At 40.3% G+C, this 14187-nt stretch overlaps 1 protein-coding gene across 1 annotated transcript in view; it reads right to left on the minus strand.

Annotated features, from left to right (window-relative positions):
- Positions 1–14187, minus strand: part of PTPN14 (protein tyrosine phosphatase non-receptor type 14) — a 122359-nt gene that overhangs the window by 66092 nt on the left and 42080 nt on the right. Inside the window, exons 2-3 of the mRNA XM_072856928.1 lie at positions 11710–12034; positions 3863–4032 (exon numbers count right to left, since the gene is read on the minus strand). Of these exons, the coding sequence (XP_072713029.1) occupies positions 3863–4032; positions 11710–11883 (344 nt within the window). The 5' untranslated portion in view covers positions 11884–12034. The remainder of the gene's footprint in view (positions 1–3862; positions 4033–11709; positions 12035–14187) is intronic.

The following is a 14187-nucleotide window of genomic DNA, read 5'->3' on the forward strand; positions in this document are numbered from 1 at the left end:
AGGAAAACAAACCCACACCAACTAACGTTTGTATCTTTAAGCAAGAGCCAATTTTGTAAAAAAGAAGAACTGCAAGCTACAGAGTCAGATCTGACCTACTAAAATGATTAATGTGTCCCCCAGAGTACTCTTTGCCTCATCTTTTCTTGCAGGCCTCAGAGGTTGACTTCAAAGAGCTGTTAGCTGCATAAACTGCTCTGGCAGTCTTGTCTTTTCATTTTCTTTCCCAAGGATCCCACAGGCCCTTCTTTCTCATATTATCAGAAATACCTCTTACAAATTAACTACAGGCATCCCACATTAAGTCATGGCTGTGCTTGTGTTCATACGACAGGTGCCTGCAGCAATAACCAGTATTTGGTTATTAACCAATAACTCAATAACCAGTTACATGGCCAAGCCACATAACCCATTCACTCACTCAGTCACTCAATACCCGTCCACACCTTTAAAATTACGAGGTCATTTGTGCACAAATTGAAATACAATAAATTCCTTCTAAACACAAACCCCCCTTAATTTATGGCAGGGGTGGCTGAACACTGGAACGGGTTTTTCAGAGAAGGCGTGGAGTCTCTCCATCCATAGAGATATTCAAAATCCAATGGCATACAGTCCTAGAGCAATCTCCTCTAGTTGACCCTGCTCTGAGCACACGATCTCCAGAGGTACCTTCCAACCTCAACCATTCTGCAACTCTGTGGTTAGCACTTCTACTTGCATTTAGCTTCAGCAAGTCAAACATTGTACCCACATTGTACCTCTGAAGGACAGCACTGACTTCTTACTAGATTACTATTCCACTCCTCTCCCAGCACATCACATATGGACAGGTTCCCATAGAGTCTGTTCACCACTGGGGGACATAGCGCTTGAAGCAGTGTTACTCACCCGTATTTCTGCATCCACATTTGGCTTGTGCAATACAGGAAGTTACCAGCAAAACCATTAAGAGCTCCTGACCACTACCAATACCTGCAGGCAGCCAAAATCCTGCTATTATGCCTGCAGGCATAATTAGCATTTTAGACTTCCAACAGTAATGATAAAATGTAAAGAAGTTATGATTTTATAAATAAATTATTATGGGTTCACCTAAATATGAGTTGTCTTATTTGTACAAGGGTTCCTCCTGTTGGTCCCAGCTGCGAAACAATAGCAGAACACAAAATGGTCCACAGATTGTTTTGAAGAGTCAGATGGTCTTTCAAATAAAAATGATAAAGGAACACTGCCTCAGAGCCACTGACCAACCCCTCTTCTCAACCAACAAAACCTAAAAGCCTTGGATCATTTTCCCTCTTTGCAATGATAGTGCATGAGGTGCAGGGGGCTGCAGTTGCTGGAAGGAGGGGGAATATTCAATTCAGGACAAATCTCTGAAAACCAGCTACCAAGCCAAAGTCTATAATCCTACAAACCAGAGGCAGAGTAAATCATCTTAGTAAACCAATTCCCTGGGTTTTGAATACTTGTGGATTATGTAAGTGTTTGCTGAAGCATTCTCAGAAGAATTTTCATCATCTTCAAGGAATATATAATCAACCCTGGCAATTCTGGAGTCTACAATTAACTAAAAGCCTGGACTGAAAGATGGGTTTAACCTCAAGCTCCAAACATGGCCAGGCAATCTCGGGGCTGGAGATGTTTCCACCAAGAGAAGGTTACAAAGGTAACAGGTTCACTGCTGGCAGTGCTGTCACTAGCTTTGCAGCTTCAGCCTTTGGCAATGGTTTTCTTTTGGGGTTGGGTTTGTTTGTTTGTGGTGGTTCTGCAGCTTCCCAGAAGGAGATGAAGTGTCTGATCATCAGTTTTGCATTTAAGACAGATTTGTCATTTGTACATAAATATAAGTCGAATACATAAGCACTGAGTGGGCGAGCCTAGTGCCTACCTCGCCATCACAGGTAATAATGATCAAGCCTAATCCTAAAAGCAGCCAGTCTCAATTTCAAAACAAATGTTTAATCAGTTTACCAAGAGCAAACAAAGCCAAAAAAACCTACAATCCTCCCCCCCCCCCCGTCCATCTAATCACACATTAGACTAAGCCTTTCTCCGCCGTTTGTTTCAGAAGAGTCCTCCCTGTCCCCATCACTCATTGCTTCAAACATGAGATTTTCCGCATCTACCTAGAATTGCACAGTTGAAGGTTTGCTGCCATCATATCATCTACAGTGAAGCAATTACACTTCAGGAAACAACACCACCACCACCACAACAACAAAACCTTAACAGGCTATTCTGTATCTGAGATACATTTGTAAGCTGCTGGTTTTGCTACAGACATTTAAAGAAACATAAGAGGCACTTATAAGACTCTGCAGCTTATGTTATCAATCACTTCAGAAAGAAAAACAATTCAGCAGCCACTCCAGTTGAGAGTGCTGTGAAGTTCAATTGTCACTGAAATGTTTTGTTATTACCAACCTGGGCAGAATGAGCAAATACACCTCTGCAGGCGAGCTATGAATGAGCAATCAGCACTGCAGGCTGCAGCTTGAAGAGATAATAGCATCCAAGTAGCCACAATGCTTCCTTGCACACAACTAGGCCAGGACTGGGATGACAAAAGTGAGCAACAGGACATTTCAGACATTCCGACTGTATGTTAAATAATTCTGAAGGAAAAGGTATGAGGCTTCCCTCTCCCAACGCGTACAAAGCAGCAACACACAGATACAGACAAGCATCAATGTTCAGTCTATTCCCAGGGAAATTTAAGTTTTGTGATGCTTTCAGCCCACTGTTTGGCAAGAATTCTGCATATACAGTAGTCAAGAGACTGCTTAACAGATGTCATTTTAAGAATCAAATCTTTCGCATCCTACTAAAGTAAATTCTCCAGTTCAGTGTTAAGAAAAAATCCTTTAAAATACACAATCTGCAATATAAAAAATGCTTCACATCTTGCACTTTTGTAGAAGTAAAGCCACTCTTTCTCCACTATTTATACGTCTTTTTTTAGACATGATGACCACGTGGTGAATTTCAGGATTGCAGCAACAGAACATTTTTTCCAGTGGGGAGGCTTCTGCCACCCTGTAGCCCTCACCCACTTATTCTAGGCTTTACTTCTAGTTGTGCTGATGCAACTTTGCTCTAGACCAGATCAATGAAATAATTTTGGTTGAAAAGAAAACAAGCCCACCCCTTTTTGGGTGAGGTGGGCTTTTTTTTCCCCCCCTTTTTGTTTTTTTTAATTCAAATACAGCACAGATGTGCAGAAACCACAGTGAAGTGGTTTACAAGAATAACCCCTCAGAACAGTTGCATTTTTACAACTGCAGCACAGGGCTCTGAAGAAAAGAGCCATTCCCACTGAAGTTGTTTGCAAAGGTGCACACTGATCATAATTAAAGGACTAATACCCTCTAACAATTTTAATCCTTTTGTGAAGCATAACGGGAAAAAAAATCAGGAGTGGGATAGGCAAAACCCAGAAAAGATGCCAAAGTTCACTTTCAGCAAAGCACAGGTAGACATAAGAATAATAAACTAAAACTGTATATAGAGGTCCTTTGCCTATGGCTTCCTTTTAATCAGTAGAAGGTTACAGAAAAACAGTATGGTGACCACGGTCCCTTATAAAATTTATGTGAGGTTTTTAAACATATATCTCTTATTCCCTTTTTGTTTCTGCAGTTGGTCATGTATAATCATTCACCAATACTGCTTTTTAGTTTTTTTCCAAATTGATATTATCAAGTGGTAACTTCTCTCACTTTTTCCCATTTGGGCAATCATCAGGAAAGGAAAGAACCAGATGATACCTGAGCAAATACTGAATGCCAGAAACAAAGCAACTGTCTGTTCCCTTCTAGCTGTATCACAACAGTGTGAACAGAGGGAAACCACATACCTTGTTACCTCCTGCTGCAGTCGGGAAACACTGGGCACATAGAACATTACCCCAAAGAAAAGCAAAGGCTCATTGGCAAATTTGTCCAGCTGCTTCTTCAGAGGCTTTTCCAGTTCAACCCAGCGGGCTTGCTGGCTCTTGCTGAGAAACCAAAGGCCAAAGTAGTGTGTCTAGATAAAGAAACAAAATACCATCAGTTTACCTTGTTCAGCTAGATCACACACACAATCAATGACACAAATGCAAATAAGAAGAGATGGCAGTGTGTAAATTTTTCCATATGCAAAATCAGAGTAATTTCTTTTTTATTGTCCTTTTTTATTTTTAGGACAACCTTGAAGACAATGACAAATTAATATTGCAATACAATGTACTTCATGGAGTACTATCTGGCCCTTACCATCTCTCCCAAATGCATATCAAAAGAGCTCTATCTGACATTATGGCACAGGTGACATAAATGATTTATGGTAAGTGTCTGAGTCTTCATTTTCTTTTACACCTGTGCCTTGTGAACAGATAGCAAATACTAGGTCTGAATCAAAGCACAGAGGCTTCATGAGACTTTGGATCAGGCCCACTGCAGGCAAAGGACAAGGACTCTTCCAACTATAAAAAAGAATGCAAACCCACATGCATATGTCAAAATACATCTACCGATAACAGAACCTTTTACCCAATACAGAACATGTTTACTTTTTTTTTAATGCACTCACAAGGTTTTATGATGGACAAGTATTACACTAAAAATGTGCATCACACACAAGTTGCTTGCTCTAGGCTTTTACAGCAATACCAGTTTGAAAACCTCAGCTATTTCCCATCCTGTGTAAATCTCAATGGCTGTAGTACCTCCTGCATAAGCCACGTGGGACTGTTGCTGGTGGAGAGTAATTAACAAGGAACAGTGTTCAGAACTAGAGCTTCAAATACTACAAATTGATAATAAGCAGCTGAAGGAATAGCCAATCCATCATGAAAGATTCTATCGAAAAGCCCTTAAACCGCTGTATTAAACACACTGATCTACTACTGCAGGCAAATGCATACTATAATTAACAGCAAGTACTACGACTACAGATCTGAAGAAAAGGAAAAAAAAAAAGCGTTCATGTTTAGCAAAGGAACTAATCCATCAGTTGCTTGGAAGTCTGACTGTAGCCCTAACTGTGAAGTTCATATCAATATCTTTTTCTTCAGTATTTCAGCTGACAGCATCTGGACATTTCCAGCAATGCCTTCAATATAAAATACCACTCTGTACTAACACTGGAATGAATGAAACAGAAACTGTGAGAGGAACTTTTGTGGACACCAAGCACATTTAGGATCCGAAAGTGGGATCATCACTACTTCTGCATATTTCTCTCATTTTTTTTCCATAAACTTTCTTGGTGTTTAATCCAACTGACTCCTTATTCAATGAAAACTTTCCAGTAGTTTCCACTAGATTAAATTAACCCTAAAACAAGTAAAATACTTATTTTGTTATTATAGCTTAACTTACCTGGACAACAATCATTCCCCAGGCAGTCACCTGGGGAAGCAATCTTTTATACATAGCACCAAACTGTAAATAAAGATACTTGAGACAAAGAATAGAAAAACCCCCATTTACTGTTTTATAAAGCTTTCATTTGAAATTACTTTTAATACATTCAAAAAGTTTGGCCTATAAATCAACCATCAAGATTTCACCAACTGGATTTCCCAGATGTTCATGCTGTTAAATAAAAAGTCTTTGAAAGTAGCAGACAAATTGCAACCATCACACTTTGCAAAAGCCACCATCAACAGACTGTTTCACTTTGGTATGGATAGTTGTCTAAAAACCATTGCATGTACCATGACTTAGCATACAACACAAGGGCAACTAATGCAATATTGAACAATTAAAATGCTTAGAAATTAAAAAAAACCCATCAGGGACAACACTGCTCCAACCATTTTATAGCTGAGGGCATTCAAGAGAGAATCATATGCAAAAACTCTGAATTGGAGTGCTGGTGCATTTACTTTAGGGTCTCATTACGTACATATTTTCAACTTTGGAGAACGTCCAGACTACCATTCAACTATGGTGATAACTAATTCAACTTGATTCCTCCATTAAGCCTGACAAACCTGCAGTATAGCTTGAACACTGCTCAGCCCATTCTCTTTAACCTTCGTTTGGTACAGTGAAGCAAGCTAGTTCTTTTTCTGAAGAGAATCCATGTAGTATTTCCTTCTAGAATTTAAAGGCATCTTCAATAAATCAATCAATCCAGGGCACAAATAAATCAAGAAGTCAGCATCTCCCATAGGATAAACTTAAAACAAAACCAACCAACTCACTGATACATCTACATTCCCTCTGTAGTCACCACTGGATAAAGAGTTCTTTCCGACAAGCTCACCATGATAGTAATTAGATTAAAATGAAGGAGGGAGGAACAGCAGAGACAGCAAAGGAAAGGAATTAATGTGAAGGCAGAAAAAAAGCACGGTGATTTTACCACCTCATAAGGGAAAGACTTTAATGCACAAACTCTTGAAAATCTCTGCAGGACAGCTCATCCTCAACAAGAAACAGTGCAGAGCTGCGAAAACACATCTTCCATATTACTTTAAAAAGTAAACATTCACATCACCTAGGACCCAAGTTAGCAGTGTCAAGTACTGGTAAAACATCTAGCAACTAAGATGATTTGGAGTCTGAAGGCTAAAAGAGTTATTCAAGGGATTAAGAGTATTGCAATTAAACAGCTCAAATGAGCACAGTCCCTCCCCTTTGAGTGGGGGCAGGGGGACAACAAAAATTTAGATTTGCTACAGTAGAAAGGCTCTTCAAGTACCAAATCCAGAGTCACTTCCAAGGAATAAGAAGTGAAGGGAATGCAGCGTTTAAGCTTCTAGACTACAGCAGATACAATGGACCAACAACAGCAGCATGTATTTCACACAACTAAAAGACTGTTTTCCTGGAAAGCAGCCTGGAGAGGATCGAGCAATTGCAGATGAAGCATAGGGACTGCAGAGCAAAGCTCAAGTCACAAATGCACGCACTTTGGAGAGACAACCAACACAGTTATCTGAATATCAGCTCCCTGTCGCCAGGAACTTTACTTCTTGAAAATACTAGCATTTTTTAACAATCCACAGTGGGGAAGGACTTCTGTAGCCACTACTGTGAATGCCTGAAGAGACTCTCTCCCCTAGGAACATGAGTAATTCCCAAACAGGAATGGAAGAACCTGGGACTGGAAATGGCTGGACCGTCAAGTTCAGTATGCTATGGCCAGGCATATGACAGTCCAGAAGGCCTTACAGAATCCAAGTCATGCATTGTCATACCTTCCAGCCCACAAATTAGATGAGAGGATATAAAAATGGGATCTTTTTATCTATAAGCAGCTGATTGAAAACTAGGTTGATTCCAAAAGCTAGTCTGTTTGTCCATCTGTACAAAGGGAACCACTGACTTCATTCCAGTTTTCACCTGGCAGGCTCTGATATAACACAGGCTGCTCTAGCAGATACATCAGCAAAGTGGCAAAGAAAGTGAATGATGCTTTCACTCCTTAAAAAAAAAAAAAAAAATCCTTCTTCCAGCCACAGTTGATAGATGGGTGATACACACTGAAGGAAAGCTTTTCATAACGCTAAATGTATGCACACACATCCATTCTGCAGACGAAGAGCTTCAGTTGCTAGTGCTTTCTGTCTGCCTAATCTGCAAATACATGAAGAGCTCTGTTAGACAAGAGTTTACATTAATTTTCTCTCAAGGTTTTCAAATTCGTCTTACCTACCACACACGACTTTGTACATGGTACAAGGAAACTGGCTTACACTCCTCTAGGAACTGCGGTCCTCTGCTAAAGCAGCGGACAAGAACCAGAGCACCTACACGCCCCAACGACACTATGTGAAAAGGTGATCCTCAAAATATGGAGAGTCAGAAAAGAAAACTGGATACACAAAACCTGTGCTGAGAAGTCTTAAAAAGGACAACATTATAGCTGCCGGTTCAGGAGGCAACATATTCATTTTGGACTTGGACTTAGCTATACTCCCAAGTCCAGAACTACCTCTACCTTTATGTCGGGCAAAAGAGCAGAATTGTCAACAACAGGAGAGGACAGACACTTACTAAACCAGCAAATCTCACTCAAAAGGATCCAATGAGACAGGCTCGGTGTTTACTAAAGCATCTGGTTAAGCGGCCAACTAAATATTTATCCTTGAGAAAGAGGCAGAGTTCCAGCTCCTCTGGGCAAAAAGCATTAAACACTGCTATCCTGGGGCACTCGCACAGAGAGGAAAGCACCATTTACAGCAGCCAATTGTTCCTAGAAGGTCTCTTGTCCAAGCACTGCCTGAACCCCATCTCAGCTTAGCTGACAAGATGAGTCAAACCAAGCCAAATTTTGAGGCAACCTGTCTGCTGAACACAGGTTTCCAGTTGTGCCCTACGAGGAGGGAACACCTTCTAGGGCACAAAAAAAGGTCAGAATGGCAGCAAACAGCCACCCCTGCGCAGCAGTCAGTGTCCACCTGGGGTTCTCAGCTCGTCATCCTCCTCTTTTGGTTTAGGTTTTGCAGTGTCACAGTGTTGGAGGTACCATTGTGAAATTCAGCTTGAAAGAATAATTTTGGTTGGAAAAGACCTTCTGGCCAGCCCCCTCACCCAACCTTGCAATATGTCAGAACATTCCATCTTTAAACTTTTTATTGTTTTATAAAGTGAATTAAGGAGAACAAAAAGGAGAAACAGACATGAAGTCTCACAACAAATTTGTATAGATTACTCTGCTATTTCAAGCAGGTTCACTTAGTCTCACTTGAAGGGAAAAATGTCATTATATTGGGGAAAAAAAGTCCTTTTTATAATCTGCGCACATACATACAAGATTACAAAATTACATTTCTGACCTTCTCTTTCCCTTCCTCCCCTCTTCTCGTCTTTACTTTTTACATAATGCTGGCATAAGAGCTCATTTTATTGGAACTGGTAGCTGTTCAACTAGAAGACCTGATGCTTTGTCAAGAGCTTTGCCGAAAAGGATAAAACAAGATTTTACAGTAGTTACATGTCTACACTTTCTACTGACCTATTCCTGAACCCTGACTCAGTCAGGGAGGGAGTTGCATTCCCCAGAGATCAAATAGAAATATGCATAATCCATCAGATACTGTTTTTCAGTCATGTGTGGTATAATGATCGACAGTCCTTCACAACAATACGTACCGTCATCTCAAACAGTTTTGCTTTTTAGCAGGGGGGTTGGACAGTTTTTTGTTTATTTCTAAGTGAAACATGGATGTATTCCTAACACAAAGGTAAAAGTCGTGGTACACCTGGGATTTATTTAAATGTAAGACCAAACTAAAGTATCAAACAAAAATTGATCTTTACTTTTAAGAGAACATACATTCTTACCTGAGACTGCATGGAGGAGACAAACAGGATTTTAGTACTGTTTTGTAAGCATGGGAGTTAACGAAGCTTAGTTTCTGCCTTACTTGTACGACAGAGTTTGCTGATCTGGATTTCTAAGAAAATGCATATTCCAGCTTAAGTTCTTGCTGCATTTGTGGAATTTTAAAAGTGTCTTTCCAATATGGACACTTGCAAGGATTTTCTTCTCAACCCGTACACTTAATGGGTTTCTTTCCTCCACCCAGCTATCCAGTTGCACAAGTCTTGTAGAAATTCAAGCTTCGTCGTAGTATTTTTGACCCTTCTGTAAAATTTGATTGGTCAGTGAGGGAAGGGGACAGCCACCAAATGATTACATTAGCCTTGTTTCCCTACAAACCATGGCAAGAAGACTAGAAGGGCAGAAGAATTGAATTTCGGGTGAGAAAGAAAGGACAGCACACAGCATCAGGTACCTCTAAGCTTGCCAACTCCAATTATTCCTCATGAAAGGAGGAGAATCTCTCAGGGTTGAAAGTGGCAGGTACTTCTCTCCTAAACATCTAAAGTAGCAATGGATGCTACCAGAACCAATCAGAAAAAAAGATAACAAAAAAAACCACCCACCAAAAAACCACCCACAACCTTCTGTCAAAAAATGCTGTACTGCTGAAATCTGAACTTTACAAAATGGGTTCAACGCTGCCAAAACCTTGTTTAGAAAAAAAGCAGGGAGGGTGATGAAAGAAGGGGAAAGTGTTCCAACAACATCAAAGCATTCTCTTCTGTGTTGTTAAAATATTTTTTATCTTGAAACACAAACCTTTTGTGCTGACATATTTCTTTTTGCATGACACAATTTTGAAAATTAAAAAACCCAAAGCAATAGAAAACCCCCATGAAATTGAACACTGACCAAAACAACTTCCTTTGCTACTCTACTGACCAATCTCTTTTTCTGGAAAATTTTGAAACTTCAGGCTTTGTTCCAAAGTGGAACAAAACATATTCTGAAATCACAAAATGCTTTGTGGAAAATAATACTAACCCACTGATGGAGCTATTATTTGCAAATGCAGGTGGACCTCCAGGGAGAATCATTAGGCCCCAGACTTCTGCTGCGCCAACTAGATAAGCCCACAAGGAATATGAGGAGAATCACTCCATTCATTTCACTCCTTTCTGCACTGGAAGGAAAGGGAAGGACCTAACCTCTGTAAGGACACCCTAAAGCATTGCCAACAGAAAGGGGGGAAAAAAAAAAAGTAATTACTGAGATATCTTAATCTCTATAAGGGGAGGGGGAAGATGATTCCACTAAAATCCACATGAAGAAAACCCCCAAGTATGAAAAAACACTACACAATATTCTGACTCTCTTGCCCTATTCCTGCCTGCACATTTCCCTGCCTGTTCTGCATGCACACACAGATTGAGATTCTTCTCTCATTCTTTATCATTACTGATATACAAAAAGGAGTTTTTGTTTATTTTTCACCTGCACTAGCTATTTGTATGCTACCTTCCAGTTGCCACCATTACAAAGGGCCCTGGACCAACAAATATAAGACACTGCAAGATTATTAGATTTCCCAGCTGTGCTTACAGAAAGCTTCAGCCAGGACAGTCAGATGATAACATAGCAGTTTCCAGGCAATGGTTTTCAACTTGTGATTTGCAAAAGCCCATAAACATGCAGAATACATGTAAGGAGTCCACAGAAGGTAAGTAAGAAAAGACAGTTCATTTGTGCTGTGCACATTGGAGAGAGATTTCTAAAAAGGCCTCAACACCTAAAATAAACACCGAACTCTACAGCAGGAAGTAGAAAATAAAGGATTTCAGTCTTTAATAAAGTAAGACTGGGTTTCTTCAGCCTTTTCAGAAGCATTGGGAATGTAAAAGAAGCCTTTCAAAGTATCAGATGTGAAATAGTTTAGTTAAACGAAAGGAAGAAAAAACCCACCATCCTCAAACTGTTACTAGTTGCTCCCACTAGTAACGCAACTGTTGCCTCTTTCGGAATGTTAGTAACAAGAATATATTTATATGAAAGCAGATATTGAAAAGCCAGTGGTCTCCTTCTGGCATAATTCAACCAGCAGTTTTGGTGAAACCACGGTTACATTCAGATAAAAGTTACTGTAACTCAGCCATTGGCATCCCAGTTCAGAAAGTAACACCCATCGCTTTCTAAGAAAAGATGAAACCTCATCTTCGTATTACAAAGCGCTCTCAAAGCTATGATGAATGAGCAACAGCACAAAACCCTGAGTGCCGTTCTGCCTTCAGTTTTCATGCAACCAGAATATGTTTGTCCAAGCCCCAGCTGCTGATCATATCTGGCCAGCTCTGAGAATAACGATTCAAACGAACAGACTGCCTGAGCTAAAAATGTGTCAAATTATCCAGTGACAGATGGTCTTTCCCGGGTTACTCTTACCTCACGTAATTCCAGCCTCTGAGCGACAGCTTCCAAGCACTCCTGCCCTGTGCTCTCCACGGAGAGGGTGCACTCAATCACATTGCTGTCCAGAAGACGGATCCTTGTCACAAAGCAGTTCTTGCTCAAGACGTTGTAGCGTCTGGTCCGTCGCAGTTTCAGCCCGAAAGGCATGGCTGTTGGCCTGGAAGGTCCCCCCTTCCTGTACTCTTCCGAGAGCTATCAGCACACTTGTCGACTTGCCTTGAAAGCTTCTTCAGTTGGCACTACTCTCCTCCAGAAATGGAGGTAGCTGTCCATTCCCAGGGTGAGCTTCAAGGGATTCCTGCAAAATACATACAAATAAGTAGAGTTAAGTGTGAAATAAGATGTTCCTAAAGACCAGTGGAAAAGAAAAAAGCTTAAAGGAAAAGAGTCACATTTAAACCCGTAAAACAAACACCTCCACACACAGGACTGCCAGGCACTTACTACGCCCTCCCAGAAGAACACCTTATATAACAAATCTTTCAAAATTCTATTTTGGCACTGAATTTAAAGCCCAGATTTAATTGCAAAGCCATTCTTTGAGAAGCTCAGTACAAACAGCAACTCTACAGGGCACACATCCAGAGGTGCTAACTCTCTCACCATTACCCCCCCCCGCCACAGGGGTCTATAACATAATCTTCAAGTTAAGTTTTGGTGCCCTCAGGCCAGCTTTGAAAGCTAGCTTAAAAAGCTAAGGAATAGAGGCATTTAAAAGAGGTGCGATTTTGAAAGAAGAAAGGCTGGCTGCAGTCAGCAGGAAATGCAGGCGCTCAGCACCTCTGAAAAAAAAAAAATCAAACCTAAAGTATGCATGTGAAAGGCAAGAAGCATCCGAGCCATTTCAGAGAAGGCTCCTCTGAGGCAATCCCTGACATTTTGCTCACTTCCAGCTCCAAAGCAATTCTGCATTTCACCCTTTCAGGTGGAATGAGTAACTGCAGGAACAGCTGTCAGAGACCAGGATAAATGTGAGTGGGAGGAGGAGAACACATATTTGAGATATTGTTCCTAATTACTACTCCTAAGATTTATCAGGGACACATGCAACTGTTAAGCTAAAATATAAAGTAGACCGAAGAACTAGAGATACAGAAATAATGACATTTAAGAAGCTATGATCCTCATCTATGAGATCCACTTCTAAAAAAAAAAAAGTTTAGTTCGGAGCAGGTTCAAGCTAAACCAAAACAAAGCATTTGCACTGGCATAACCAGCTTTAAAATGTCACTTTCCACATGCAGACAGGAATAAAGTAAAAAGCAAGTTACTTGCTACCAAGCCTTCCTGGTTTTGTTTGAATATTCTGGTGAAAGCGATGGAGGAACAATAAAGCTGGCATTTAAAAGTCCGTTTCTTTTAACAAATAGTACTGCAAACAAAAACTAGCTCCCATTTCTTTGCTTCTTAAGAGAAGCAAGGGAAAGCATTGCCAGCAGAGTATGCATCATTTAGCTGAATGTGACATTTCAAACAGATAGTACATTGCTCACATGTATCATTTGGCACAGAACTGCATGAATCAGTTATTTTCACTTTTTACTGAATGTAGTTGCTATGGAGATTATTAGAAGCAGACTGATTGACTACAGTGATTATCATTACACTAGAAACATAACTATCATATATTTGATAAAGTGTATTTTCCAAAGCCAGTATATCTTGGCATTTATTAGGGGGTTGAAGCAACACAAAACAAAAAAACCCCACACAAACAGAAAACCACAAGCAACCTCTCACTCATTAGGTGTGCAACTACCCTGATAGTCTACTACCTTTACCAGAGAAAAGCCTAGAGACTGAGAGAAAGGGGCATGTGCTATTTGACTGAAGTGCAAACAAACCTATCAAATTAGCTGCTGTAGTTTAATCTCCCATTTCTAACTTTTGTGGATACAGACATAATGTATTATTTTCACGATTGCACGAGAGAGCTGTTACACCTTGCATCGCTGTAACATCAGAAACCATCAAAGACACATGAACACATCCTCACAACAATCTGTTGACGCAGGGATGTTTTACCCATGACTCAGAGAAGAGGAATTGAAACAAACATTAGCCAGCTCATCCAACATCACTCAGGAGAATGGCAGCAGATCTATGTACTAAAACACACAGGCCAGGCTAGTGCTTTAACCCCTAGCCAACTATTTGGCAATTACCTTTCCTACCAACCTAACCAAAACTACAGCACGAAGTTGAAAAGTGGGAAGAATGGAAGGAAATTACAAAGAAGGAAGGGTGTGGAGGACTGTCTTATCAAGAACAGCACTTTTGTTCAGTCTCTGGCTTTGCAGATTATTCTAAATCGGACGCATGGAGAGTTTTAGCTAGCCCATTCAATTAAAAAAAAAAATCTTATCTTGCATTAGTTAGTTGCACACATTTCCTCGCAGAACATGAGCCATCCTCTGTACAGTAACTGTACAGTTAATAGTAGCTTAAAGA

This window comes from Ciconia boyciana, chromosome 3 (assembly GCF_034638445.1).
Source record: "Ciconia boyciana chromosome 3, ASM3463844v1, whole genome shotgun sequence".
Taxonomy (NCBI): domain Eukaryota; kingdom Metazoa; phylum Chordata; class Aves; order Ciconiiformes; family Ciconiidae; genus Ciconia; species Ciconia boyciana.